We start from the raw sequence: 22924 nt of genomic DNA, 5'->3' as shown, positions 1-22924 counted from the left end.
GCATGGCTGATGTCCGTCCTATGGACAGAGGCCCCTTGGCACCAGGCTCCCACATGCCCTCCTCAGCCCGGCCTCCTGCCAGCATCCCTAAGTCAGAGCTGCCAGGACCCAGGCCCTCCAGGTCCCTGCAAGGTGACACTTAGCTTGCTTATCTATCCCTTCCGACAGACACCTCCCGACGCCCTCCTTTTTGTGTCTTTGGCTGGGGGTCTGCCTGGGAGCCCTGCTCAGCCTAGGGGTCCTCCCTGCCCCACCACACGCGCCCCACGCGCATCTCTCTGGCCGCCAGGCCATGTCCTTGCCATGTCCCACCCCACACAGACCTGCCTCAGGTCCCTTCCAGCTGCCCCTTGGGCTTCCAGGGGTCTTTCCAAGGCCACTGGAGCTGGTAACCCAGTGTGGGCATGCACAGCTGCCTCAGGCACCGTCCCCAGCTCACCGTGGAGCACCCGTCAAGGCCCAGACCACAGCTTTGAACAAGGCCAGTGTGGTCACTGCCCAGGAGGGACAAACAGCAGGTCCTCAGCTGGTGGCAGTGCCCTGCTGCAGGGGCCGGGCAGGGGGCGCACCCAGGGCAGAGCCGTCGGGTGGGTCCGTGGTCTCGGCTGCTGGCCCCTTAGACAGCGGGACGACTCAGGGTGAGGCCCAGCAGGACATGTCCTGCAGTTTCCCACAGGATCCTTTCAATTAGTGGGAATCTTGTCCGAAGTTGTATTTTTGGGAGACCTCTGCCCCGAGGTCATCAGGATGTTCTCCCAGAGGCTCTCTTTGTCTTTCACGGTCAGCGAATGCAGGCATGAGGCCAGCGATGCTCGGTGCCCTCAGTGGGGGCATGGAGCTCCTGCACTCCACAGCTGCCCGGGTCACGTATCAGGGTCCCTTGAGTGCCCACTCTGGCCCTGGGTCTTTGCGCTGGCCCGTGGCTGCCCCCTGCAGGCTGCTCAGCCTTAGCGAGGGGGTTCTTGGCGCTGGGTGGGGTAGTCTTGGCGGACCTAGGACGGGGCACACGTAGGCACACCCACCCAGCCCGCTGCTGGGGTAGGACAGCACGGCGTCTTCTGACCAGCTGTGGGGCGGGCGACAGCTTCTCTTCTTTAGTGTATGGAATGGCCCTTCCTTCATTAGGTCTTTTAATTTTTTTCTCAGTGTTTCATGGGGTTGGTTTTTTGGTTTTTTGTGTGTGTGTAAATTTCTTTTGTTAGGTTTATCCAAAGAAATTTGAATTTTTTTGCGCTGTTGTAATTGTTTGTAATGTTTATTTCTGTTTGTTACTTGTATACCGGGGAACAGTGGGGTTTTAGCATTGGCCTTGTGTTCAGTGTCCAAGCTACAACCAAGTAACCCTAACCCTCCCCTTATTTACTCTTCACGGACGCACTTGCAGCGGGGGCGCGGCGGAGGGAGAGACAGAAACCCAAGCAGGCGCGGGGCTGAGCGCAGAGCTCGACTCAGCGTTCGGCCTCACGACCCTGAGATCATGACCTGAGCTGAAGTCAAGAGTTGAACACTCAACAGACTGAGCCTCCCAAGCGCCCCCAATACCTTCTCTTCAGATTCTGCATGTCTTTCCACAAAATTATGTTTCCAGTGAGAAGTAATGTTTTACTTTCTTAAAAGATTTTATTTATTTGTCAGAGAGGGAGTACAAGCAGAGGGAGTGGGAGAGGGAGAAGCAGACTCCCTACTGAGCAGGGAGTCCGATGCGGGGCTTGATCCCAGGACCCTGGGACCACGACCTGAGCTGAAGGCAGAGGCTTAACGACTGAGCCCCCCAGGCACCCCTTTGTTTTCATTTTTAAAGACTTACCCTTTCGAGAGCAGTGTCAGGCTGACAGGAGACTCCAGAAGGCACAGCAATTGCCCATGTCCCCACCACGCACAGCCTCCCCCACCAGACACACCCACTCCCGTGTGCGCGCCACATGGCCCCCTGCAGACGCGCCGCCACCCGAAGCCCACTGTGGCCGGCGGGGCTGTCCTGCGGGCAGAGTGCCCTGTGTGGGCGCAGGCAGGGCGCGGGGACACGCATCTGCGGGGCGGCCTCGCACACTCGGGTGCCGCTCCGGCCTCTCCCGGGACAGCCTGGAGCCGGGGTCCTGCCGCGTGCGGCCCGTCCGGACGGCCCCGTCCTCTCGGGAGTGCAGGTGCCTCCGGGCCCTCTCCCGGCCTGGCCGCTCGTTCCTTTTGAGCCTGGAGCGGACTCCGCTTGTGGACCGACCAGTTTGTTGGAGTGGAGCGGGGTGCGGGCTCCGAGCTGCCAGGGCCCCCGGGCCGTGCTCTGCGGGCAGCAGGCGGCCTCGGGCTGGCCCCGTCTCCCGGAGAAGGCTCCCAGCTGCCCGCATCAGGGTCTGTGTCTGCGGGGGTGTTTCTTACAAACATCCCCCATCTGGGCAATGGAGTCGTCTCTATTCCGAGTTTGCTGGGTCGTTTCCTAAGTCAGGAACAGAAATTCCTTTTACGAAATGCTCTGAGGCTGCCGACAGCACCCAATTCTTGCCGTGCTCCTTCCGTGAAGCACGCCGGCCCCCGCCCAGCAGCCCTGCTTCTGGAATGCACCCAGCGTGTCACTCCGTCTCCCACGCCATGCGTCAGTCTCTGCTGCTGTCTTGTCTGGGTGTCCGAGTCTGTGTCCTCAGGTGGGCGGCTGGCCCTCCAGGGTTTGGTCCGGGTGTCCCCGCCTTTCCCTCACGAGCAGCCCAGCCGCTTGCTGTTGTCCCCACAATTCTTGGGTGGATTTGCAGGTGAAGTGCCCCAAGCTCCTGAGCCCCGGTAGGACCTGGGGCATCTGTTGGTGACCTCCCCTCCCCCAGTGTGTGGGCTCAGGTCCTGACTCTGACCGCCACCCCATGAGGGGCACGGCTGGGTCCTGAATCAGAGCACGGCTTCTCCCAGCTCCCTGGGCTGGGGCTGGACTCGGGCTGCTCCGGCAGCCCTGCTGGGCCCTGGGCCCTGTAACGTCGTCATGGGGCCAGGGACTCTTAGGTCAGACAGTGACCAGCCCTTCACTCAGGACTCGCCCAGCGAAGAGGGTTTTCTGCAGGCCCGAGGCAGTGGTGAACCCGGAATGGTGGCCCTGCCCTGAGACCCCAGGGCAGGTGCCCACAGGGGTGGGGTGGGCCCTCCCGAGGCAGCCAGGGGGCGCTGGTGGCTGTGGGTGACTCAGAGGCCACTTCCTTTCCCAAAGCGGAGAGCAGGCCGCAGGCACTCTCCCAGGCCAGCTCCCCCCAGCCCTGGCATTGACCTGAGACTGGGTCTGAGGGCACAGCTCCTTTTCCAGCATGAGGGTGAACCCAGCTTTCCCTGGTGCTGGTGTCCCAGTGGGGTCCCCGTCCAGCTGTCCTGCACTGTGCTGGGGACTCGAGCAAGCAAGAGAGGGCCAGGGCTGTGGGTGGTCAGCCTGTGTGGGACGCCCCAGGGGCCGGGGGAGCAGGGCTGGGGAGGCAGAGCACAGGACCACTCTAGGGCCTTGCCAGGGGCTGCAGGCCAGACTTGGTGGGCCGTGCATGTGGGTGGGCTGTGGCGTGACACGGAGGGCGGCACCCTGACGGTCAGTGCTGCAGGTTTGGCCCTTCTGTCTGCTGCCCCTTTCCTGCTCACACGGCGTGGCCAGTCCAACCTCCAGCTCACCACCGCTGAAACATGAGGCCTGGGCATCCCCCAAGCTGTGGGCAGAAGCCCATCCCAGTGAGCACGGCAGGTGGCCAGGCCACAGGTCCCAGGGAGGGGGCAAAGGGAGCTCTGGCCAGAGAGGGCCAAGAGTCAACAGACACCGGGTGGCATCAGTGGGGAGCCCCCGGCCTTGGTCAGGGTGGAGTTGGTGGGCTCTGCATAGCCCTATCTTCTCCCCCCAGGCCCGGACCCGCCTCTGTTCCTGCAGGCCCTGCAGACACTGTGGTCCACGCGGAAGCTGCCGCAGGTGAGACAGCACAGGGGCTAGGCCCCTCGTCCGGCCTCAGGGGCCACCCCGTCTGCAAGTTCCGGCAGACACGTGGGGGCCGGAGCCCTGGGCTGACACCCACTGGACACCAGCACACAGGCCCCTGAGGCTGAGAGCACGAGGCAAGGGCCTGCGGCCACCACCTGGCTTCTGCATAGCATGGACCCAGGGGGCTGTGACCACCTGTGCACCCCGTGAGGCCAGGGTACTCACTGTTCAGACTAGCCTTGGCTTGTGGCCTCCTGTCCTGGGGACAACCTATCTGGCCACTGAGGGATGCACGTGGCCCTGGAAGGGAGGCTGTAGTGGTCTCTCATGGCAGTCGGTGGCCCTGCCATGGCCTTGGCCTGGAGGGTGACTTTGCCTGACCCGTGGGCACCCCTGCCCTGCACTTTGCTCCCAGAGGCAGCAGAAGGATGAGGTTCTCCCTGGCTCCCAGGGAGAACAGACAAGTCAGGATAAGGCCCATGTCTCATGTCTTGCCTCCTGCTGCTATCGGAGGGTGGGCAGGATGCCCAGACCCGGCCAAGCTCCCTGGGGCGGGCGTCTCGTGCAGGTGCCTTCCAGGAGGGGCCACGAGCTTGTGGACGAGAGGCATCTGTGCGCTGTGAAGGCCTAGGGTGCTCCCACCAGGTCCAGGGCTGGCTTTGTAGCACGGGGGACCAGCATCTGGCTTGACAGGTCACCAATGGTGTGTGAAGGGGGACAGGCCTGGGCTCCACGGCAGCCATCAGCCCCCTCTCGACTGCACGCATGGAGGCTCGGAGTGGTTCTCCCCCTCAGCTGGAGAAAGCCAAGGTTTTTGCAAAGCCAAAAGCTCTTTTTAATGTTTGCCTCCCGTGGCTTTGCGCTAATACGGAGGCACCGCGACTGTGTTGTTTGGTGAACTGGCTTCACGGATTCTGTACGTCCACGGTGTGTCCCCTGTCCCGGTGCACACGCGGTGTTGGCGAGGTTTGTCTCTGCCCCTGGGTCAAGGTGAGCTGACCTCACAGACTGGGTTGAAAGCCTTCCTTCTGTTCCCGTTCCCTGGAGCCACTGGTTCCACAGGAATTCCTGGGTCCTGGAGGATCTGGAAGAACGCAGACCGTCCTGCCTTGCCGGGCTTGAGCCAACGTCGGGGATGACCGTTTTGGGGGCTTTCAGCTTCTGGTTTCTTGCCCTAGGAAGCGGCCATCTCTCCCCTGTCCTCGTGTCTGCCAGCTTGAGGATCCCCATCTGAGACTCTCAGATGTGGGAGTCGAGGGCCTTGGGCGTTCCAGCCCCCTCTGGCCGGCGCCACTGTCTCTTCCTTCCCAGGTGCTCCACTGACAAGTGTGCCTGTCCTGCTACAGTCCCGAGTCACAGGTCTCTGCAGGTAGGGCTCCGTGGCCCGTCTTTATGACCCTTGGGAAGTCATCCCCTTAGACCGGCGTGTTACTTATTTCTAGTCACACGCTCGGCTGTCTGAGATCTTCCACAACTGGTTTCTGTCCGTGAAGGAGCACATCTGTGTATTCTCACTTTCGGTGCCACAGAGGCCTGCGGGGGGCAGGTCCCCGTGTGCCGAGTGAGTGTGCAGGGCGGGGTGCTCTCCAGCCAGGAGCCAAGTTTCTGCCCGAGGGGCGCATGCTATCTCCCCTGGGTCCGCTTGCCAGAATGGGGCCAGGTGGGTGGGCTGCTCAGTGTCTGAGCTCTGACCCAGTGATGCCCCAGGGGCCGGCGGCAGTGGGCAGAGGGTCCCCGTAGGAACCACGAGGCAGTAGGGAAGCCACGAGGGGAGCCATGCCCTGACGGCCAGCCATGCACAGGGAAGTTTCAGGGTCCCCCACAGAACAGGACAGGGAAACTGGAGGCTGGATTTGGAGAGCCCTTTGGGGCTTTGTGAGATCAAGAGGAAGGAAATGGGATGGTGGGGGATGAGCTGGGGGGCTGTGGTCCCTCCTTTAAACACAGAGGGAGCCGAAGCAGAAGCAGCAGGTCGGGGGACCGGTAGGGGTAGGGAGGACAGAGGCTGCAGGTGGGGGAGGTGAGCTGGTGTGCAGTGGGGCCTGGGAGGACAGGCAGTGGTTCGGGGACACCTCAGAGCCCCTGGGGTGGGGGTAGTCGGAGAGATGAAAGACACAGGAGAGGTGAGCAAGTGGGCAGGATGGGGGCAGGATGCGCCTCCCCAAGGTGGCGCAGCCCTGGCAGCTTGTGTGAAACCCCGGCCCCGTGGAGGCCGGAGATGCTGGAGCAGGGCCACGGGGACACCGGCTCCTGCCAAGTCCCAGAACCACCAGGGTCCCCTGAAGCCCAGGATGGGGCGGCTGACTCCCCCTCTGGAGCACGAGCTGGGCGGTGACAAGGCGCAGACCCTGCTGGGTGGCAGAGGGGAGCTAGGAGAGCAGTCAGAGGGCAGGCGGGAGGGAGGGAGCAGCCGTCAGAGCTCCGGAGCCAGGGTCCACACAGCCGTCCGCCAGGCCACGGGGCAGAGCAGCCCCGGAGATGGGGCCACGGTGCCCAGACTGAAATCTTCCCGGACGAGGGGCAGCAAGTGGCCAGTGCGTGCCAGAGCACGGGGTCCACCCTGGCAGCTGCAGGGGCCGGAGGGGCTCTCGGACCGCGGTTGGGGGCGGCAGCACCCTCGGGGCCCCGTGTTCATCACTCACGGTGACTCGTTCCTGTGTGCTCTGTGGCCTCTCATTGAGCTCCCCTTGAGCTCAGTGAGCTCCCTGAGCTCTGCCGCTGTCTCCCGCGGGGCCCGTGCTGTCGCCAGGAACACATGCAAATGCAGGACAGCTGTGATGTCCCAGCCCCAGGAGGCCCCCCGTTCCCCATGTGCCCCCCTGTTCCCCATGGCCTTCCCGTTCCCCACAGCACCCCGTGGGCCTCCTTGCTCGCGGCCTCCTCTCCTTTCCTGGGTGTTTGACAAGGGAGACTGGCCGGGTCTCCTGAGCTCACCCACATGCTTGAGGGGAAAGCCGGCATCTCACTTCTGGGGAGCAGAGGCCAAATCTCTCGGCACAATGGTTTGGACTGAGGGGATCGTACTCTGAGGGTCCTGAGGAAGCATTGGCCACACGGGGTGCCAGGGCTAAGGCCCATGTTCCAGCTGTGCACCCTGTTTCCTGTCCACTGCTCTGTGGGTGGGGGCCCTTGGCCTAGGGGTGCCAGGCTCTGTCCGAGCACAGCAGGGGCCTCTGTGCGGGAGGAGGTGCACACAGACAGGACGCAGGTGCCTCTCCGAGTTCCAGACCCAAGTGGTGCTGTCCAAGGAGAATGTTCTGGCCCGGCCTGGCCCCAGGCTGCTCCCAGGGCAGAGACGCAGGAAGGGCCCTGGGGCCAACAGCAGAGGGGTCTGTCCCTCCCTATGAATTCTCCTCCACTGTCCCTTGGTAACTGGCAGTGGGGAGGTGGTGCCTGTGCCCTGGGCTCAGTCCGCAGAACCCTGGGGAGGTCCCTGGGGCCTGCTGGGAGGCCTCCGCTCTCCATGGAAGCTGCCAGGGGGCAGCAAGGAGCTGCTCCTGGTGGCTTGGCTCTCAGCAAGGCCCGCAGACCCCCACGGGGTGTTGACTCCTTCAGGGCTGCACTTGCCTTGGCCCTGGGCCAGGTGAGTGTCTCTTGCACACGGCGGTCCTGGGGATGGGGCAGGGCCATTCCTGCTTCAGGTGTTGGAGCAGGGATGGCCACGCCCCAGCCCCCTTGACTCTGGGCGCCTCAAGCCATAGGCTGAGACGCTCCCAGCAGCAGGAGGAGGGGAGGTGCAGCTGTGTCAGGTAGGTCAGGGTGAGCCCCCGCGCTTTGTGCTCACAAAGGGAGACAATCCAGTGTCCCGGGGACCCCGAAGCTGACAGCCATCCAGCTGCACTCCTGAGCCTTCTGGGAGGGGACGGAGCCGCCACGGCCGCTGCAGCACAATATGCAGTAACCACCTCAGAAGGACGTGTCCCTTCGCTCCCCTTCTGCCGGCCACCAGGAAGGTTCCCACCGTGAAGGGCAGCTGGACGACCCCAGCGGAAGGAGCTGACCCCACAGTTGGCCGTGGCGTGGGTCTGGGGCTTCAAGGGGCCGTCTTGCTGGGAAGGGGTCTGTGTGGCCTCTTGGGCAAGGAGAAGGGCTGGCTGGCTGGTAGGTAGGAGCCACAGGTCCCAAGCACACGGCCTCCCCGCTCTGCTCTGAGCCTCTCCGAGCTGCTCTTCAGAGGCCCTGCGTGGGAGCCGTGCACACGTCAGGACCAAAGACTGGAGCCGCATCTCTCTAGACCTTTCCCTCCATGAGCAAGAAGGCAGTGTTGCTCAACCTCAGGTGTCTTCTTTCATATGTTCCTGGCAGGCGTGGGGCCTGGTGGAGATGGGGACAGTGGGCCTGTGGGCCCTGACACCCCCGTGTGGGCTCTGCCCGCCTGTCCCAGGTCATGGCAGCATCACGCGTCAGAGGCTGTCCTCAGGTCTGCCCGTCTCAGGTCTGCAGGGGCAGCTGGGGCCTCAGCTCCTCGCTCCCCGCAGAGTGGCCCCGGGCGTCAGGGTGTCTGTTTCCAAGCTTGCACCCCACACCCTGCAGCTCTGCCCTCGGGGTGGCCGAGCGAAGAGTCCGGGGCTGCTAGCGGACCCGTCGCTGCAGGGTGTTCCAGGGGACAGCGGAGTCAGGCAGAGCCAGCCGCGTGCTGGGGGCCGAGGTGGCACTCGGGCGACACCCTGCTCCCCCGAGGGAGAGGTCTTTCTTCCTTCGGCTCCCACGTGTTTCCAGACCTTCCGCAGTGCAAGAGGTGGGAAAGTCAATCAAAGGTGTTTTTCAGTTTGCGTTTTTTCCTCCTTTTTTTGGTTTCTCATTGCTTGCTGGGCCCCGCAACCAGGTCACTGTGTCTGAAGCACCGGCATGCGTCCCCCGGGCAGTACACAGGTCATGGGGCGAGGCCCAGTGGCTGCAGCCTCTCAGAGGGGCCCCTCTTTACGGGGCCATGACGGTGGATGGACCCAGGCCACGGTGGGTCAGACCAGACCAGAGCACTGGGGACGGGAGACGAGGAGGGGGAATGGCGTCGACGGCCCGTCCCTCTCTCGGCCAACGGCGCTCGGACAGTATAGGCGGGGAGGCTCTGCAGGGAGGTCTGGGGCAGGACCTCCTGGGGCCGCAGTGAGGTTCCATGTCTCCGCAGCTCCGGGAGGAGGCCCGGCGGGGCTTCGCGGCCCTGGCCGACCCGCGGACGGTGCTCCTGGACGTGCTGGAGAGCAGCAGGGGCTGGCGGCGGAAGGGCCCCTCCCTGGAGGCCTGGCTCACCTGGGAGCTGGCACACTGGCTGCCCACACAGCCGCTCCCAGGGCTGGCCCAGGTGAGCCCTGCGCATGGCCCCACCGGCTACGTCCCTCTCAGCACCGTGGGCTCCCGGCCAGCCTGACCCTGCCTGTGTAGCCCGCTGAGCTCCAGCACCCCGGGTGGGCAGGGCCTGGCACCTTGGGATTGACTGGGCTCCTGCGTCCGTGGGCTTGACCCTCGGCCCCCCCCAACCACACCTCGCCCCCGCCTGTGCCTCTAGGCCTGGCCTGCCTGGACCGTCCACTGTGGACGCAGGGTTGCAGGTGCTGGACTCCTCAACCCCGTGACCCTGGCTGCAGTGCCCTTCCGGCCCCCCAGCTGAGGGCAGCTCTCTGGTCTCCCGGGGCAGCTCAGGGCTGAAGCAGCTGCTGGCCCGTGCAGTCAGGGTCCTCGCTGAGAGCCCCTCTGGTCTCGTGGAGCCGCTGGTCAGCATCTTCCAGCTGCAGGACGCAGACCGGGGTCCCCTGCTGACTCACGTCCACTGGCTCCACCAGGAAGGCAAGTTCAAAGAAGTGAGTGTGAGCCCCGCGTGGACCGGGGACCGGGAACTGGGCCGGCATGTGGGCTCAGGCAAGGGCTAGGCTGAGTGGGCTCACAGGGCCCCCCTGGCGGTTTCCTCTGGGCCCTCCACTGTTGGGGGCTGCCCAGGGCTGAGGGGCGTCGGGTCTGGTGCAGAGGGTTTCAGCTCAGGGCTGTGCCAGACGTTGGGGCCCTAGGAGACACTCACATGCACTGAGCTGGAGGATTCCGGGAGCGGCCCCCGCACCTGCCTGGCTCTCTGCCCCAGCACCTGGGGTCCTTCCTCTTGAGGTGCCACCGGGTCCTCAAATGGGGTCTGCGGCCCACAGACACCCTGGCTCTGGCCTGGAAGCCCCGTGGGCCAGCCACTCACCCAGCCTCATTTGTCACTTCCCAGGAACACCTGTGGGGTCTAAGAGGGTCAAGGGTGTGGGGTCCCTCTGCACACAGTCCCCACCCCTTTCGCCACCCCTGCCAGCCCAGGCCCTCCCAGGCCAGGGAGCACCCACGTGACCGGACGGGGTTGGAGGCCCCCTCGCACCCACTAGCAAAGTCACTCAGCCTCTGTGTTGTCGTGGCCTGGGGGCGAGCAGCCCGGTTCCCTCTGGGCCCAGCTACTTCCAGCTGCTGCTGGCTGAAGACAGAACCGTACCTTTGTGTCCTTGTGGGGGGCCCACAACTGCACCAGGCCTGGGGACTGGCTGCTTTGCTGCTGTTCTCACGGCAGGGTCTGGCCACAGGAACAACCCCTCAATGGCCCTGCCCGCTGGGCCTGCCACCTCCCTGGACCCTTCAAGAGGCCCTCCCCCAACCTGGGATGGCCCAACTCCTGCTGTGTGGAGGCTCACTTGGATCAGATCCGACCAGTGGGGGCGCCCCTGTGAGGGTCGGACACTTAGAGGGTCCTGTCGGCTCCTTGCTGGACGAGGCTGGCCGGAGCCCCATCCTCACTGTGGCAGGGATCCCCGGGACCGGCCCGGCCTGGTGCCCGTGTGTGTCTGCGGAAGTTCGGTGTGGGGCACGGGTTACGGGTCATGACAGCAGAGTCCTGCAGAACATGCGGTGCTCCTGGACGTGGGCTGTGCCGGGTCGGGTCATTCGGCTCCTCTGTCCTGGGAAGGCCTAGCAAGGGCGGATGTGGGGACGTGGGTTCAGGAGCCTCATGGCGCCGGTGGGGCTCTGGAAGTCTTGGAGGCGGGCCAGGAGCGCCGGGAGTGGCTCGGGTCTGCATGAGGCCGGGGAGCAGGGCTCTGCGGTGTGGAGGGAGGGGCGGCTATGAGCAGTTGCTGCAGGCCCAGGGGTCCCCATGGCATCTCTGTTCCCTGAGATGTGAAGGCCATCCCCTGGGGAGGTAGGTGGCGGAAGGTTGGTCCTGGGGCGCCCGCTCAGGGGCATGCTCTCCCCGAGTCCCACGTCTGGTGCTCCGGGGTATCCAGAGGCTCGCTCCCGACTCACCTCTACCCACTGCCCCATCGGACCCAAAGTCGAGCCTGATTCGGGGACAGCGCTGCTCATGGACACTGCTCCCCGTACCCGTGGTGGCTCGGGCTTCAGTGGGCCCTGAGGCAGGATCCAGGGCCCACCCCACAGGGATCTTCTTCCCTGAGGGGCAGTCCCTGCCAGGAGGCTCATGGCGAGGTCGGCCTCACCTGGACCGCCAGTGCTCGGTCCTTGGAGGCTGGGCCGTGTGTTGGCGGCTGTCGTGCCCCGGCCCAGGCTCTTGTCTCGAGGCTGGTGAAGGGCGCTGAGAAACCAAGATGACCACGCCAGGGACAGTGTGGCCGGGGCTCCGCTCCTGGGGCGCAGGGCCATTCTCCGCAGGCTGAAGGGGCGGCCGGGCTTGCAAGAATGCGGGAGGCGAAGGCAGGCTAGTGTTTCAGCGTCTTCTGTTACACCCGGGCCTTTCAAAGAGTGTCCAGGGCCGGCTGAATGCACCTCCCTCGCGCTCCAAGGCAGGAATCCCAACACAAAGGGGGCTCTTGTCCCGCACAGGCCCCTTCTGCGAAGAAAAGCCATTGTCCCCAAGCGGGGCGGCCCGGCAGGCGATGCACGCTCCAGTGCCCACCGCCGCGCCCGGCGAAAGGGGCCGCATTCAGGCCTGTCCGCTCGGATTAGCAGGGACTCACGACTTAATGTGCACCGATATTTCATGTCCAGGGCGGCGGCCGGCTCCGGGCAGGATGAATGCCCGCTTTTGTCTCCTGAGTTATTTTATTTACATTTTTTAAACAGCTTATCAAGGTAAAAAGATAGCTTTGCTTTGGGGGGTGGGGGGGAGGCCCCTTGGCTCCAGGCCGAGCTGAGCTGTGGAGGCGGCAGGCAGGCCCGTCCTGGGTCTGAGGCTGCAGAGTCTGGGCTTGGCCGCCTGGGCACCTGCCTGGCGCTCCTGTCCAGCGGAGTGGGCAGCCAGGGGGCCCGTGAGCGCTCTGTCTGCCTTGGCCACCAGGCCCCTCTGGGTTTCCTTATTTTTCCCCAAGGCAGCAGCTCTGGCACTGTCCGGCCAGAGGGGTCCACAGCCTCTCTCTGACCCAGCTGCTGAGCAGCCCCGTGTCCCTCTTCTCAGTGGCCTCCATGCCAAGTCCAGGAAGGCTCGGGAGGTGCCAGTTCCTCACAGTTTCCTTCTGTGGGGCCTGAGCCCCTCCCACCCTCCCTGCCTGTCCCACGGGCCTGAGTCGGCAGGTGACCTTCCCATGCCCGCTGGGGCCCTCGTGTGTCCAGGCAGTAGGCAGCGGACAGCTTGGTCTGCTGTCCCCATAGCAGAATCTCAGGCAGAAAAATGACCAGAGATGGATCCTAAGCTGGGCCTGATGACAGCGGCTGATCTACATGGACCCCTCCAAAGACAGAAGCCAGCCCAAGGGTTCTGCTGTCAGCCGTCCCCCCAGGGCACCCACCCCGGCTGCCCCCTTCCTTGTCCTGTGCCACCCTGCCCGCCCCACCCAAGGGCTGCAGGTGCGGAATGGGGGCGTGTCCCAAACTGTCCCCAGGGTGTGGGTGGTCACCCGGCTCTGGGCACGCTGGTTGTGCCCTGCAGCACCCACGCGGGCTGAGAGAGGTCACCCTGAGTGCTGGCCGGATGGAAAGCCGGTGGCTGTGGAGGAAGGAGGGAGAAGAGAAGGGCCGTGTGAGCCCACTGACCCCCATTGGGACAGAAGCACTGTGTGGCCAGGTGGGGTGTGTGCCCATGAGACCTGAGCCGCCCACCTGGGGTGCATAGGGCTAGGCTCCAAGCACAGCCTGAGAACCTCCACCCGAGCCCCCTGCCCTGAAGCCAGTGGGCACCACGGACAGGGACCCTGAGGGCTGGGATTGGCAGAGGGTTGCCCTGCCCTTCACTGGCTCCTGGAGAGAGAGGCCGTCCCCGTGGACAGAGGGAGGCTGGGGACTGGGCAGCAGGCTGCCATCTATGGCAAAGCTCCCAGTGCTTCGGTGGAGGGCGGTGCCCAACCTCCCTTGGCCCCGCCCTGCCCCCCTTCACCCAGGCCGCCAGTCCCTTACACCCCAAGCCTGATTCACCCAGGCCCCGCCCCAGGATTCAGAGAGGTTGTTGGATGGGTAGGAGGCAAGGGTCCCCCCATGCCCTGCTGAGGGCTGGGGCCTAGAGCACAGAGGAAGTCTTGTCCTTGGGGGAGCAGAGGTAGAGGATGGCAGAGGCCTACACCACAGCAGAGGCAGTGAGGGGCGGGGCGGGTGAGGCCAGGCCCCCGGGGTCCTCTCTGCTACTCCCTCTGGCCCCTTGCCTTGTGGCTCCTCCTGCTTCATCTCTCCCAGGGTCACTGGCGCCCCCCAGCTTGTTCTGGAGGGTGGGAGGGTCCCGAGCCCCCAGGTACCCCTCCCACAGCCCCTTCCCTGACAGTGGCCTGGCCCGTCCAAGCCCAGCTCAGGTGTTGACCCCAGAGGAGCCCAGGAGCTAGCCGGACTCGGGCAGCAGGGTTGTGACCACCCCAGTTTCTGGCCATGCGGGGCCATGCAGAGGTGGGGGGGCTCCTGGATGAAGGCTCGGTGATCCCTTCGCTTCTCAGGGGGTCTCCCATCCAGTAGCCATGTGGTTCCCCCTCCTCCAGCCCTGGCCCCACCCCCTCTGCATCCTCCCCCGGCCCCCCCCCCCCTCCGGCGCCCCCCCCCCCACCCCTGGGCCCCCAGGGGCCTGGAGGCCTCGAGCCCTGGACCGCAGCCAGGCTGTGGAGGCGCTGGGTCAGCTCCACGCAGGGAAAGGCCCCTGGCCCTGTGCCCCCACCCTGCACGGTCTGGGGCCGGAGGCCGGAGGCCGGAGCGAGCCTTTCCCAGGCCGCTATTTTGGTCCTTTGTGTGAGCTGTGTGGGGCGGGGCGCCCGGCCCTCTGCTGGTTATTTTTGCTCATAATGGGAGCGCGATGTATGGAAATTATTAATAGTAGCCCGGCCTTCGCTACGTGCGGGCACTCAGGGCCCCGGCGCTCTCTGTGCCGAGTGTGAGCGAGGGCCCGTGGCTGTGAGCGAGGCCCCGCGGCTCAGGGCTCTCAGCACCCACATCCCGTTCCTGGGGCCGCTGTGCTCCCTGCCTCACCAGGACGCAGCTAGGGCCAGAGCCTCTTCCCCTGTGCACCTGAGGGGCAGCTCTGTGCGTCCCCCCAACACACACGGACCACACCATGTCCTACTCCAACCTCTCCCCTGTGGGCCAGCCCGCTTGGACAGACAGCTGTGCAGTCATTCGTGGTTTGGGGTTACACGCAGAGCAGGCCTTGCGGAAAGTGCTCGGAGGGCCCTGTACCTCAGGCCCTCAGGGGGACAGCTCTGGCTCCGGGCTGGGGCACCGTGACTGTCCGTGCCAGGCGCCTGCAGGTAGAAGGCTCCTGGGAGGCAAGGGGCAGGCGAGAGCAGGTGTTGGGGAGCCACAGTGAGCCGGTGTCTGGGGGCGTGACAGAGCTCCTGCCTCTTGTCCGCCCTCCCTCTGCATCCTCAGTCCATTCAGCAACACCCCCTGGGCAGAGCCACTGTGGCCCAGTGCCCAGCCTAACGCCCCATCTGGGCCACACCCCAGCCTGGCAGGCCCCCCGGGCCGGGTCTTTCCCACCTGCCCCCCTCCTGGAGCCTGGCTTGTCTGCTGGGAGGTTTCTGGATTCCAGGCCCTTGGGCCTGTGCCCGCCGTGACTGGGAGGTATGGAAGGATGGGAGGGCCCCACCACGGTGCTGCCCGCTCCCCACCAAGCCTGGCGTGACCTGCTCCGTTTGTGACCGCCAGGCTGCTCTGCTGGGCCTGAAGCTGATGCTGCAGCCACTACTCGGTGTTGAAAAGGTAAGGGTCCCTTTCACGGTTTCATTTGGGTTCCAGCTCAGATAAAGCCTGAGTCTTCAGAACCATGATTGGGGGGAAGGGTTCTCCTACCACTGAGCCCTGACCTCTGCTCCTGCTGCGGGGGGGCTCCCCTGGGAGCACCTGACCCTGCAAGGAAGGCCCATGGGGGCGGGGCCCTGGAGGGCAGTCGCTGGACTTAGGTGGGACGGGCTCCGGAGCCATGGCCAGAGGGGCTCTCAGGAACGGGCTCCCTATGAGGACCACCCTGAGGTCCCGACCTAGCAGATGGTCCCTGTAGAGTCTGGGCTCCAGGCAGCCTGACCTGTGTGGTCGCATGGAGAGGAGAGGAGCTGAGGAAGGGTCTACTGTTGGGACCACTGGGAGGGGGCTTTGTTGAGGCCTGGCCTGCGGTGGAAATGGCCTGAATGTCCCAACACCCAGTGTCCCCGCCAGGGGCTTCCTCAGAGCTTCCTGGTGGGCTTGGGCAGCTCAGGGCCCTTTGGGCCCCATGCACAGCCATGCCACCTGTGCCAATGAGGAGGCATTCCCAGGCCACCGGGACTGCTGCCCGTGGTTGGTCTCCCTCATGCCTCCCCCACAGCTCAGTGAAGACAGGGGGACAGCTGATCTTCCCCGGGATCCCCCTTGCTTCTTGGGGCTTCCAGTCCTTTGTAATGGAGATGGAGATGACCACAGAGCCCCAGGGAGCTATGGGGCCCGTGTGCGTGGGTGTGTGTATGGGTGTGTGTGATGTGTGAAGTGCAGGCCCAGGGTATAGGCTGGGGTAAGTACACCGTGCCCTGGGAGCCAGGAGACATGTGGCTGGGCCTCTGGCCACCCCCCCCCCCCCCCCCCCCCCGCCAAGGGAGCCAGGGCATGTGGACGGGCCTCTGGTCCTCTCCATTCCGAGGCTCTGGGTTGGAGGTGAGTCTGGGGTCTTGACCGGGGGTGGAGGGTCCAGGCGCCTGCAAGGCTGTGACCCGAGGACGTGCTCCCTCACAGATGAGCACCCCGCTGCTCCTGTAGGACAGGATGGCCCTCGCAGAGTGCTACGTAGCCGGCTTCCCAGACCTCCAGAGGAGGCTGCTGGCCCTCCTGGACTCCTGGTGCCAGCCCGGCTTTGACATCAGAGTTGTGGCCAGGTGAGCCCCGTGGGGGCACAGGGTAGGGCACGGGTGACAGGCGCTCGGGAAAGCCACGCGCGTGGTCTGCACGTCACAGCTCGGGCAACCAGAGACCGGCTTCTGGAACCCAGAGGCTGCACCTGGCAAGAGCCAGACGAGAGCCCGTTAGGTCCCTTCAATGAACAGAAATAATCTTCCACATCGCATGAACAATGTGTTACACACGGAAGTCACACTGTCCCTTCACCTAACAGGTCTCATCTGGGACACACGTGGAGCCCATGGGGGTTTAAGCTGCGTGTGTGTGTGAGGTGAGGCTGTCATGCGGGGGCGGGGTGTGGGGGCGGCCGCGGCTTGAGGACCGTGAAGGCTCCTCGGGCGCCATCTGTGTTCGGCCAGTGGTGGCCTGATCCCGCACCACGAGCCGCCCAGCCCTGGGACCACCACCTTGAGATGCAGGCCCTGGGCTCTGGGGTGGACCTCCTGGGCCCAGAAAGTCCTTTCACTTCCCGGGTTTATTTCCTCTGCCCTAAAATGGCATGAAGCTCGCCTGTCTCACAGGGCTGTGGGACTCACCACACGATGAAGCTGACACAGCGTGTGCGGCCCCCAGCCCAGCCCCCATCGTGTGGTGTGTCGTCGCCGTTACTGTGTGTCTGGGAAGGGACATAGAGCAGGACCTGACTGGTTCAGTCGGTGTGGCACGAGGCTGTCGATCTTAGGGTCTTGGGTTCGAGCCCCGTGCTGGGTGCAGAGGTTACTTACAGATAAAGTTTTTTTTTTTTTTTTAAGATTTTATTTATTTATTGGACAGACAGAGATCACAAGTAGGCAGAGAGGCAGGCAGAGAGAGAGGAGGAAGCAGGCTCCCCGCTGAGCAGAGAGCCCGATGCGGGGCTCGATCCCAGGACCCTGGGATCATGACCTGAGCGGAAGGCAGAGGCTTTAACCCACTGAGCCACCCAGGCATCCCCAGATAAAGTATTTTAAAAATTGAGAAGACAAGGGGCGCCTGGGAGGCTCAGTCATTAAACGTCTGCCTTCAGCTCAGATCATGATCCCAGGGTCCTGGGATCGAGTCCCGAGTCAGGCTTCCTGCTCAGTGGAGAGCCTGCTTCTCCCTCCTCCGCCCCCTGCTTGTGTGCTCATGCTCTCTCTCTCTCTCTCTCTCTCTCTCTGTCAAATAAATAAATAAATCTTTTAAATGAGAAGACAAGGGTAGAATGGAAGAAAATATTTGCAAAAGATGCAACAGCCTCCTTCATAGTGGCCAAAATGGAAGCGTCTGGCAAACCCAACGTTAGGGAGGACGTGGAGGACCTGGAACCCCCGTGCCGCACTGGGGACAGTGAGTGCACCATGGCCGCTCGAGGAAGCCGGCCACAGCGAAACGTGTGCTCGGGCCGCCACGCAAATCCACCGTTGCAACGAAGCCAGGAGACGTGGGTGCGTTGTCTCTGGAGACTGGAGTGCTCGCAGCAGCTTTATTCCTGGTCCCCAAGCACCGGACGGATCCTAAGGACTGTCCACAGCCCCACGGCTGGAGCACACACGTCACACACGTGTCATGGAGGAATGTTGTGCGAGATGGTCCAGACCAAGCGCCCAGACCCCACGAAACCATCTGCAGGAAGTTCAGGGCCTGACACGTGGTCTCTGCTGGTCAGATGCGTGGGTAGGGGGCAGGGCTGTGCACCCCGTGTTGAGCTGTGGGTGGTGGGTCCTCAGGTGCGAGGACACCTGGGGTCCCTGCTGCTCACGATGGGTCGGTTACACCTTGACGAACACTGGTTTGTGGAGAGCACTTCTGGCAGAGAAACAACCATGCATTGTCGTCTGCTGGACAATGAAGACGACGTTTTGGAGAGAATGAGCGAGGCAGTGACCGCAGGGGAGTCTGGGCACGTGGCAGGGGTTCAGGCCGTGGTGCTCCGCGCTGGAAGGCTGAGCCTACAGCCCCCAGGAGCACGTGGGGTCCAGCACAGAGCCGGAGGAGGGCCCGGGAGCCAAGGCCCAGCACGGCTTGGCAGTCAGCCAGACCCTGGGGGCCCTGGGCCATGTGTGTTCGGGCACAGCTAGGACAGGGCTGAGGCTCAGTGCCAGTCAGGGTAGCTCAGAACACAGAACAGAGCTCTCATCAGTAAAACGCACAACGACAAAGAGAAAAGCTCAGTAAAGTTTTGGAGGGTAAATTTGATGATGTCTTCCCAAAAAGTGCAAGATTGATGAACAATGAAAATCAGAAAGAAAAGATGAAAGATTAGAGATCCTGTCAAGAAGGGCCAACATCTGAATACGGGGAACCCCAGAAAGTAAGAAGAGAGGACGGCGTTCATTCCCAAGGGGCCTGGGTCCCATGTAGCCAGTGTGCGGGGCGGCCAGAGCCGATGGGACCCCCGCTGCGGACCCAGGGCAGAGCAGGGATCACGTGGGATTCTGGGAGCATCGTCGGCCCCATGTGAGGGAGAGTGGGTTCAACCCCAAAATCTGAGCTCAGCCAAACCGTCCAGCTAGCGTGAGGCAGAGCGCAGACCTCTGCCGTCCCCATCTCCAGCTCATCTGTGCGCGCGCCGGCTGCGGGGCTGGGGAAGCGGGCTGCTCATCTCCTCATTCGCTCAGGGTGAGGCTGGTCAGGTCCTGAGGTCTGGAGACTAAGGAGGTGATAAAACCAGACAAGCGCTAACCCTAAAGAGAAGGGGTGTGGTCTGCGCTGACCATGTCTGCCACACGTGATGGCGTAAACACAGTATGTCCTGACTTAGGTGGGAACGTGGCCGCTGGTGGGGGAGGAGGGGCGGCAGCGGAGGGGTTTGGGCAGAGTGATGGAGGGGTGATGGAGGGGCAGGGGCGGAGAGTGATGGGGGGCGGGGGCGGGGCGCCTTCCGTGGCGAGATGTCCATGCGGAAGGCCTGACACTGGAGAGCGAGAGCTCGCGTCCAGGCTCGTTACTTGGAAAACGAGGCAAATACTGGACGTGACGGAATGGACGTGTGAGTGGCAGGAGCATGGCGGGCGGGACATGATGCCAGGCTGCTCTTTCTATGGGGCTCGGAGAATGACCTGCGTGTCCAACCGTGCGCGTGTGCACCGCCAGACAGCAGCTGTGTCTCTCCCGTGCAGGCAGCTCCCGCAGGTGACCCCCCTGCTGCTGGAGAGGCTGAGCCCCAGAGTGCTGAGTCGGCAGGTCCCGAGCCTGCTGGAGCGGCAGGGCCTGGACCCAGGTGAGCGGGGCTCCGAGCCCTGGGTGCCCCCGGGAATGCCGGGGCTGACCGCCATCCACCGACCCCCCTTCCTGTCACCTGCCCACCGCCGGGGGCCCTGGGCACTGGGCAGTGGACAGAAGTCTGCCAGCCCTCTGCCACCTGCAGTGACCCCTGGGAGTAGGGGCCAAGGCTGGTCCCCTCTCCCTTCCCCTGCCCCCTCCCCCCTCCTCTCATTTCATGTTTTTGTCCAGTGGAACCCCTTCTGATTTGCACCTCCCTGGTCATTAGTGACGCCTGGACCATTTCAGGTACCGGCTGGCCGTCTGACTGTCTTCTTTAGAAAATGTCTATTCAGTTTCTCTGCCTGCTTTTAAATTGGGCTATTTGGGATTTTTTTTTTTTTTTTTTTTTTGCTATTAGGTTGTGTGAGTTCCTTATGGTTTTGAGTATCCACCCCTTATCAGGAATGTGGTTTGCCAGTATTTTCTCCCATGCCGTAGGTCACCGTTTCATTTTGTCGATGATTTCTTTGTCGTGCGGAAGCTGATCGGCCGTTTGAGGGAATGCTGTCTGCTGACTGATGCCACCCACCTCGGCTTCCGGTTCTTTCCGCTGCTCGCCTGCCCCCCAAGCTAGATGTCAGCCTTCGTTCTCCGGAAATACTCTCCACACTCCACCTTTATGTTATTTCTATTACTGCGCAGCTCAAGATGTTTTCTAATTTCTATTATAAGTTTTTCTTACTTTTTTTTATTTTCTTAATTTCCAAGCCAAGTGACATTTTTCTTTTTGGTTTTCGTTTGTTTGGTTTTGGTTTTTTGTCTTGGTATGAGCTCGGTCTCACCATGATCAGAGATCATGCCTTGTACGATGTCAGTCCTTTGGGTTGAAATGTGTTATTACGAAGAAATCTACCCTCTTGTCTCTGAAAGCTGTCTCTTTTTTTCCCCTTTGGCTGTTCTTGGGATACTCTCTTTGTCTTTGATGCTCTGGGCCTCCCTGAGAGGAGCCTAGTTACAGATGCGTCCTCCTTGTCTTGCTGGTACTCACGGGCTTTGTGAGTCCGGGGCTTGCTGTCTCCAGTCGGTTCTGGAAAGTTGTAAGTCACGATCTCACACGTGGCTTCTCCTGCTTTCTTCCGCTGTTCTCTGGATCCTTATGTGTGTGTGACCTCCTCCCCCACCCTCTAGTGTCCTCTTTGTCATCCCCTCGGGTGATGTCTCCTCTTTCCCACTGCACCAAGCCTCTCCTCATCCGCGTCCCACAAAGGACAAGACACGCCCACCGCTTACCTTGCGATCGTTGTATCTTCAGCTCTAGAAGCTGTCCCATGGCGTCTTCCAGATCTGCTGTCCCACTTTGTGCGGCTGTCTGATGCTTGAACGCGTTTCTGATTTTGGCTTTTCTTTGGCTGTCTTGCTCACCGTTGTTCTGGGGTGTGTACCCACATCCCAGCCCCGGCCCTGGTCAGCATCTGTTTCTCTGTGTCCCTCGGAGGCTTGTCATCATGCTTGTTTCTGTCATCCTGGAGAAATTACATGGGTTCTCTGGCCCTTGGATGAAGGTATCCACCTCCAGAAAGGAGGGCAGTCTTTGGGGCTTTTGCACAGAGAGAAGCACATCGCCTAGAGGCTTTGATTTCTGATTAAACAGCCCACCTGGTAGCACCGGGGTTGGGGGGTACACGGGGAGAGCAACAAGGTGTGTGGACGCCTGTGGGCTGCTGTGCTGGGCAGTCAAGGTCAGTGAGGACCCAGGAGCTGCTGGCTGTGCTGATGGTGGCCGGGGGACCCCACCTCTGAAGCGTATGAGCCAGGTCTAGGAGGACCAGCCAGCTGGAGGGACCCCGGAAGCCCCGGGGAAGCAGTGGTGGGAAGGAGCCACCCTCAGCCACAGCATGAGATGGGGGGGGGCGCATTTCAGGTTCTCCAAGGAGGGTCCCAGCAACAAAGACCTCTAGGGGTGTCAGGGTTTGGGGAACTGGGAGGTCTGGAGTGTGGGGCACCTGCCCCAGCATCTGGAGAACTAGAGCACTGTGTTGACATGAAGGAGTGGCCCCCCCAGAGACCCCCCCCCCCGGCACAGGGGCCTCCAAGGTCACCTGCGCACCAGCCGTGGGTGCTGGGTGGGGGAGCCCTGCTGGCGTCCCCCAGTGGGAACATGGGTGGGCACCCAGTTCAGGCTGCCTGCCAGTGTAGCTCCCACGGGCTCTCTGCACGGAATCATTCACGGAGTCGGTGGTAGCCGCCGTGAGGCTGTCCCCGTCTCCCTGGGGCTCTTCCCACCCAGGACTCAGGACTGGAAGGAGCAGCTTGGGGAAGTCAGGGCTGGTGGGCAGGTTGCATGGAGGTCTGAGGATGCTCTGGGTGGGGCCGTCCATCCTCCCAGCAGCCCTGCGGTGCCATTGTTGACCCCCAGGGTCCCCACCTGAGGGTCAGGTCATGGCTGTGGTGGGCCCAGGGCTTGGGGCCAGAGGAGTCTTTGGGGATGCTGGGCCAGCCTTAGCCTGGCACCCCTCTGTTCAGGGTGTGTCCCCTTGAGGTCCACCCCACCCCACAGGTCTCGGCTGAGTGCAAGGCAGGAGCAGATCTGGTGTGCAGACACCCCTGAACAACAGAGACGTGCCCCACCTGTGTGCAGAGTCTGGCGGGCTGTGGGACAAGAGGGGAGTGGCAGGTGCTTTCTGGGGGTGCCTTGCTCAGGGGCCCTGCTCGGGAGTGGGGAGGACACCCACCCTCCTGGGTCTCCTGTTCTTTGTGACTGTGTGCTGCCAGGCCCCGTCTGTGGCCTCCCCCGCTGGCCCCAGGTCCCTCACACACCAATGTCAGACCCAGATGGCAGGCCGGGGAGTGCTTGCCTCTCCAGGTCGAGCTCCCCACCAGTCCCCCCAGGCCCGGGTCCCAGATGGCATCCCCCAGGGAGCCCTCAGCATGCTGTCTGGCTTGTATTTGAATTTTGTCGCATTTCCGGGTGTTCAGCGTGTGCCGAGCGGCCAGCCTGCTTCCCCTGTGCCTTTCCTTTAAAGGTTTGCGCTCGGGTCTGGGCCGGTTGGCCTGGCTGCCTTCAAGGTCCATCCTTGGGGGGGTACTGCCTCCACGAAACTTTTGGACACAGTACCCACTGGCAGAGTGATGCTTCGAAGTGTGGAACATCCGAGAGGCCGGCTTCTGTCTGCAGATCCGAGCCTGAGCGGGGGCCCAGAGAGCACGTCAGCTACCTCGTGCCCTGGCCGTAGCTCCTGTTCCCTGCCTGCTCACCCGTCCGACCCTCCCTTCCTCAGGCTCCGTCCCCCTCGCTCTCAGTGTGGCCTCAGGTTCCCAAGCGGCCTCCTGGGGTCTGGAGCCCTCAGGTCCCGGGCAGGAAGGAGGAGGAGCAGTGCCCCAGAGTCACCGGCTGGCCAGCTTTGTGTGGACGGTGGCCCCACCACAAGGGCACTCCCCGTGCTGGAAGTGGGTGCTCACGGGGCAGACACTCCCGTGGAGGGTCCTTAGAAGACCAGGTCCCTAACTGTCCTGTGGCCAGCATCCCATCCACACTGCCAGGCTTCAAGGACAGCCAGCCCCAGGAGCAGGGAGCCGCAGCCGGATGGC

The 22924-nt window shown here is 63.1% G+C and overlaps 1 protein-coding gene across 1 annotated transcript in view; it reads left to right on the top strand.

The window, feature by feature from the left end:
- Positions 1-22924, top strand: part of LOC111146446 (exonuclease 3'-5' domain containing 3) — a 79545-nt gene that overhangs the window by 21098 nt on the left and 35523 nt on the right. The window contains 6 exon segments of the mRNA XM_022502005.1: positions 3852-3916; positions 9054-9231; positions 9566-9723; positions 14954-15007; positions 16010-16149; positions 19252-19352. Coding sequence (XP_022357713.1) covers positions 3852-3916; positions 9054-9231; positions 9566-9723; positions 14954-15007; positions 16010-16149; positions 19252-19352 — 696 coding nt within the window.

This window comes from Enhydra lutris, unplaced genomic scaffold (assembly GCF_002288905.1).
Source record: "Enhydra lutris kenyoni isolate GAN:26980312 unplaced genomic scaffold, ASM228890v2 scaffoldscaffold13, whole genome shotgun sequence".
In the NCBI taxonomy this organism is placed as follows: domain Eukaryota; kingdom Metazoa; phylum Chordata; class Mammalia; order Carnivora; family Mustelidae; genus Enhydra; species Enhydra lutris.
The sequence above is the reverse complement of the archived record's forward strand: the minus strand, read 5'-3'. Positions and strand labels throughout refer to the sequence as shown.